The 6,462-nt window shown below is 40.9% G+C and overlaps 1 protein-coding gene across 1 annotated transcript; it reads left to right on the forward strand.

Moving 5' to 3' along the window:
- Nucleotides 1–404: 404 nt before the first annotated feature.
- On the forward strand, nt 405–5,510 carry LOC109744762 (uncharacterized). The gene is made up of 6 exons (XM_020303910.4): nt 405–681; nt 1,285–1,893; nt 2,672–2,811; nt 2,947–3,067; nt 4,040–4,180; nt 5,191–5,510. The coding sequence occupies exons 1-6, from the start codon at nt 508–510 to the stop codon at nt 5,275–5,277; spliced, it is 1,272 nt and encodes a 423-aa protein (XP_020159499.1). The 5' UTR covers nt 405–507; the 3' UTR covers nt 5,278–5,510.
- The last annotated feature ends 952 nt before the right edge of the window (nt 5,511–6,462 follow it).

A 6,462-nucleotide genomic window follows, 5' to 3' on the forward strand; every position in this document is an offset into this window, starting at 1 on the left:
AAATCATGTTTTTCAAAACTATTTTCATGGCATCTAAAAAATGTTCATATAATATAAAGATATATTTTATCAATTAATTTAACTTAACTTGTATTTAAAAATATTTAAGATGTATTAAAAAACCAATACATGTGTTTACAATATGTTTAACGTGAATAAAATAATGTTATATGTGTATAAAAATGTACAATATGTATTGAAAATGTAGACATGTGTTGATTTTTTTTAAAAATCTGCAAAACCCGATTAAAAGTAAAAATGGAAAATGAAAAAAAGATTAAAAAAAGAAAAACCAAAGAAAAAAACCTAAAAAATGTAAAATGCAAGCTAGAGTACTAAGCCGGCCCAGTAGGCTTGCGCCAGAGGCGCGTCTATCGTAGCTCTCGCGACAGGCGAGAAATAGCCCCGGCAGACAACGATAGCCGTACGATCTTGCTGCATAGACGCGCCGCCGAGGCGAGGCCCAGAGCAAACCCTAGAGAAACCCCGAGGCAAGCACAACACCAGATGGCGTCCGCCGGCGGCGACACCAAGGGGAGGAAGCGCAAGTTCCTGCCCCACGGCAAGCCGGTGCGGAAGGGCGCGTACCCGCTGCGCCCCGGCGTGCAGGGCTTCTTCATCACCTGCGACGGCGGCCGCGAGCACCAGGCCACCCGCGAGGCGATCTCCCTCCTGGACACCGTAAGCCGCTTCCCTTGTTGCCTGCACCGAAGTGATCTGTTGTTCCCTTGCCTGCCCGAGCCTCCCGCGCAGCAGGTGTTCGTCGTATTGCCTGGCCGCAGCAGCACCAGCTGCCGCTTCGTGCGAGATCTTAATTATTCATTCAGTTCCAGTCACTATCTTAGACGGATGCGTTCCGCTTCAAGTTCGGTGATAGTGCTGTGCCATCTTGTGTTCACTGTAGTTTGCTTGTTATTGTGGCGGGACAGCTTACACCTTTGTCAATTCACTCATAACTGTGATGACTGATTGAAATTAGGAACACAGCTGCAGCTCACTGAGCTATTCCTTGTAATATACCTGTGCTTGGGACTTTGAATCTTACCACTATCTAGGTTATATACAGTTCCTAGTGTATCCTCTCTCTATATCTCTCTTTCTCTGCAAAAGACATGTAGTAATAACCATAATAAATCATGCAATTTTGCTTTCCTTTGTGTTCCGGCAAGAGCTGTACGTTTCATTGTGCCATGTGTTGATGGGAATGCAATACTCCATTCTTGCCAATATGTTTTTTTCCCAAGAATAATTGCTGATATGCGATTCTCCATTGTGGGTCTGCAGTTCTACGAGGACCTGGTTGACGGGAAAGTATTTGATGAGAAGCCCAAGAGCATCCCTGACAAGCCGCTGAACAAAAAGATAAAGTTTGACGACTCTGATTCCTCTGATGACGAGGATGAAGGTCATCCAGTGGAGGAGGCTAACAATGGAAATGATGCAGAAAAAGGTGAAGCCAAGTCATCTGAGCAGCAACAAGAGGTACCTGGTGCCTTGGAAATTGCCAGCAAGGAGGATGAAGAACAAGTGGAAACTGCTGGTGGATCAGCGCCAAAGAAGCAACGTATAGAAGATCCTCTGGTTTCTGAACAGACAGAACCAAAAGCGCCCACTGATGAAACAACAGAGACTACTGATGATACTCCAAAAGAGTCCACTGATAAACCAGCAGAGACTACTGATGATAAGCCAAAAGAGTCCACTGATAAACCAGCAGAGACTACTGATGATAAGCCAAAAGAGTCCACTGATAAGCCAACAGAGACTAGTGATAAACCAAAAGCGTCCAACGATAAACCGAAAGAGTTCACTGGTAAACCAAAAGCGTCCAATGACATACCTATTGATGATTTAATTGATGAGGACCTGAAACAACTGGGGGACAGGAAAAAGGTCTGTTTGTTTTCTGAATTTATTTTACAGCTTAAGATACGCAGGAGGTGCTCATTTCTGCTCGGAAATAGTCCATATAAAACCTGCGCAGAGGATTGAATTTAGTCAGATGTGCTAAAAAGACTTGGTGCAGTTTACTCATCCATAAATGTCCTTTCTTTTGTAAGATGAAAGCATGGAATTCATATTCATAGCTCCTAAGAAGTTTTGCTGGATCCTAGATAAAAGAAGTATTCACTTAGGAATGCTCATAAAATCCAGTCTTCCTCCACATCCTTTTCCCCTTATCAAACACATGATGTACTTTAAGTCATTTTCGAATATTGAAATATTGCACAGGCCCTAAATTTGGAAAATCATGCTGTAGATAGAAAGATTTCAGTATTTCTGTCTGCCCATAACTAGCTTAAGAGGTTAACTGTAATACTTTACTATATTTATTCATCGGTACTTGTTTTATTCTGGCTATCAGATCCCTGTACAGTTGTGAGTAAACTTGAGCAATTAAGTACGGCAAGTAAGCCTTGTAAGGACTCAAAACTCATTTGATGAGAGAGTTATGTATTATGCCTCTCATTTTAGCCATTATTTTTAGTAACTTGGCACCGAGGCTTTATTGAGAATCAGAGTCTTCCATAATGCATCACTGTTCCCTCTAGAAACAATTCCCTGATACAGGAAAATGATGCAACCATACTAGTCCATATATTTTGTCTTTGCCTCACTGTTCTTTATATACTAATAACTGATATGATGAAAACCATCATACTTCAAACAGAGGCTGTTTGCAAGCGTTGATTCCGGTTGCAATGGTTGCATCTTCATTCAAATGCACAAAAGAGATGGAGACCCTGGTCCAGTTGAGATTGTACAAAGCATGATGTCTTCGGCTGCTTCAACTCGTAAACATATGTCCAGGTTCAGAATTTATATTATTGCAACCTATCTTCTTTGTTCTTCATAAGTCTCATATATCAAGATATGATATCATTGCTCATATGGAGTGTGCAGTTATTTTCTTGCTTATGGACTTTCATCTTGAATGTACTCTAGGTTTATTCTGAGGGTGTTGCCTGCTGAGGTGGTATGTTATGCTTCAGAAGAGGAAATAACAAGAGCCATTGCTCCACTTGTTGAAAAGTACTTCCCCAAAGAATCTCCTTCGGGACATAAGGTAACTTTTTTACTTGATTGCTGGATGGTCTGGTTAAAGAACGTAGGGCAAAGCGCTGAGACCATGGTAGCCAGCTGGCTTCAGATCTATATATTATCTTGTATTAGTTATATAGATTTTCCATCACGGGATCACTTGGAGAGGAGACTTGGGGAGGCCGCGGCTGGTGGGCGACATTGCCGGGAGCGGCTCGCTGGAGGAGCCAGGGTCGAAGATTGGGTGTCCGGAGGGGGAGCGGCAGCAGATGAGAACCCTGTAGCGCCAGGTGGGGGGTAGCAGTGAGACGGGGTGAGGGAGGCGAGGGGAGATAACTGGGAAGTGAGACAAAGAAAACGGCGGGCAAAAAAGAACTAGTAGAGACGGAACAGTGAGGCAAAACATGGAACCTTGCGTATTTTATAGATAAGAGAGATTGTCCTAGCCATTTCAGAGTAAACTAATTCATCAGTTGTTATTTCACTGTATAACAGTAATTGAGGAGATAGTGGGTAGGGGGAAAGATGGATTGTATTGCTGGATGTGTCTACCCCATCTAGCAAGGTCTAAAGTTGGCTAGAAGCCTAACAAGATTAATTACCTATCTGACAATTGGCATGACTGTATGCAGCATTACCAGGGTAGATACTTCATACCTTCATATTTCCATCAATAGGTTCCTAAATGTCATCCATCTTCCATAGAATTGACCTGGTAATGATTTTCTGTGCTTTCGTCATCCGAAAGAAAGTGCTGGAAGTAGTTTCCCACAAAATTTAGCACATATATGCCACGCTTTATGAGCAAGCCAATGCAGTCAATTGTTTCAGTAGCCAACATCACCAACATCAGTACATTATAATGTTTATTATTGTATTTATTATTTCCACAGAACAGATAGAATGATGCAGTTATCCAAATAGGAGTTGTTTGCTTTATTGTTTTCCTGTCCAAAATTCTACTCATTACCTTACTTGCTTGTCCCAATCTTTGCAGTTTGCTGTGTTATACGAAGCAAGGTCAAACACAGGAATCGATAGAATGAAAATTATAAATGCAGTTGCAAAATCTATACCTCAACCTCACAAAGTTGACCTCAGCAACCCCGACAAGACTATTATTGTCCAGATTGCCAAGGTAAATTCTCTAATACAGTTGAATTGCTATTAAATCTCTAGTGTTATATTTTGCGGAAGTGCCTCAACAAAACACAAGCTTTTGTCCTACAATTGTCATAAAAATCCGTATGATTTGATGCCCACTTCTCACAACACAATTATTACTTTATCTATTTTCAAAGATGATTTTTAAATGAGGTTTTGGGGTAGTAAAATGCAGGAGTACTAAGTATTGCCATTGTGGTATTTGTCTACGAGAAAGGCATTTGCACATGCACACATTTGTCGATGAGCTCTACCATCACAGTCCATTGTCATAAAGTTGCTTTGAGATCCACACAAAAATCAGTCGGAAGAAATAGTTCTCTTGTGTTTTCTTTATATCTGAAAATTTAAAAGTCTCAATTCGACTGGATGGATAAGACATAAAGCGAGGACTAGGTCCATATCGATGAGATGTAAAGTAATCGACCTACAGTGCGCATATGCCTTTTCCCTTTTTTCGGGGAAGTCCCTGCCTGTTGGTGCAGAGATATTACAAAATGTGCATTGATTTATCTACCGTGGGTTGTTTCTTTTAATGTTCAGGAGTAAAAAAAAATGTATGGTCCTTGATCAGTATCCACTATCCAGGCAGCTTCCAGTGCTCCAAATTTTATTGTAGCACTGGGATCCGGGGATGGAGGAAATGAACATAATAAATAGCTAGCAGCTTGTATCATACTTCATGTTAAACCAATTTCCATTTCAGTATCCTATTGCATTCTACAGATTGGAGGTAAAATAGACTTGGAAAAGTTTGTTTTACGCTATTATGAAATACCTGTAGTAAGTCCAACATGGGCTCTTCATCTGTTCAGTAGTGCTGCACCAAGCGACACCCGGGAGCATGCTGCTTTATTATTTTATACTATTGGCCATATGAAATATCTAATCTGGTGGCTGCTTCTCTCTATCTGGCTAGTATATAGCTGCAGTAAGATGGTCACAGTTGAGGTCCTGATAAACTATTGTTTGAATCATGGGCAGACTATATGCATGATTGGAGTGGTGGAGAGATACAAAGAGCTTTCGAAGTTCAACCTAAGGCAGCTGACCTCACCACCGGAGAAGTAGTTTCTGCGTGAGAAATTCTTCCTCCTGGTTGAGTTTTAATCATATGCGGTAACTAGCTACTGTGAAAGTCATTGCCAAATGATTCAGATGTATTATGTCGTTAAAAAGCATGGTCATTGTCGTGTGGATGCATCCTGGATTGCTTGCTTAATGCCGTATGGTGCAATTTTGGAACCTGTTGAATTTCCTACTACAGCAATCGTTGGAATAAAGGGTTAGTTAGATTCATGCAACTGTAACTTTGGTGAGTTGGAAAATATACATTTACAAAAAGGGGCACCTATGCGTAAGGTACCTGACTTTTTTGTTTTGTTCCAGTAACAAAACCCTGAAGGAAAGGGGAGGAAAGATGACTGAAAACATGATTTAGTTTCACTTGATTTTCTGGGGCCCAATCAAAACTCAAGATGACATAAGCAGGGCTTCTAACACAAGTTGGTACAAGATCTAAAACCCTAGTTGGATGATCTGACATGACTGCTTGAACCACCCTAAATTCGCCCTGCATATGGATTGGATTTGATTATTATTTTTTAGGGGTAAAGCGCCCTTTACCTGACGAATGTGAGAACTTAGCTAGATTGTGAGCCTCTTTATTTCTCTCTACCTTCAAAAAATGAAATTGCAACTAAAACTAGTAGCATGAAGCTTAATATCACTAATGACACTACCATATACCCCTTGTGTGCCCTTCTGAATGTCTTCTACAACTTGATTGGAATCTGAATCAACAATGAAGTTCTGCAAGAGCAGATCGTCTGTGTCTTCTACAACTTGATTGGTATCTGACGCAACAATGAAGTTCTGCAAGAGCAGATCATCTGCGCTCGCAATGGCTTCAACTATTGCTAAATCACGGATGCCATGTATTGCCAACGATGAACTCCCCAAGTAGTTACCTTGGTCCAGTTGAATGGTGCCCGGGATTCTGGCCGGATGTTTAGGGAAAAGTGGTGGCAGGTCCAATTGTAGACGCGAAGGCGGAAAACTATAATATGCAATTTTGCAACGCATGTGTCATATACAATGTTTTAACTTGCCAAAATGTGTGAGAATATTCATGCATGAACATGAGCATATCATATTTGTGCAAGTACACATTTTCGTTCAGAAATATGACCATTTAACCTACCAAAAAAATAACAGATAATGTCTGAATACCACATGATTTTTCCTTTTCCTTTT

Source organism: Aegilops tauschii, chromosome 2 (genome assembly GCF_002575655.3).
Source record: "Aegilops tauschii subsp. strangulata cultivar AL8/78 chromosome 2, Aet v6.0, whole genome shotgun sequence".
Classification (NCBI taxonomy): Eukaryota; Viridiplantae; Streptophyta; class Magnoliopsida; order Poales; family Poaceae; genus Aegilops; species Aegilops tauschii.

Coding starts and splice junctions, on each gene's coding strand:
- LOC109744762 (XM_020303910.4), top strand. CDS start 508: ATGGCGTCCGCCGGCGGCGACACCAAGGGGAGGAAGCGCAAGTTCCTG. Junction 682..1,284: donor CGATCTCCCTCCTGGACACC/GTAAGCCGCTTC, acceptor GTGGGTCTGCAG/TTCTACGAGGACCTGGTTGA. Junction 3,068..4,039: donor AATCTCCTTCGGGACATAAG/GTAACTTTTTTA, acceptor CAATCTTTGCAG/TTTGCTGTGTTATACGAAGC.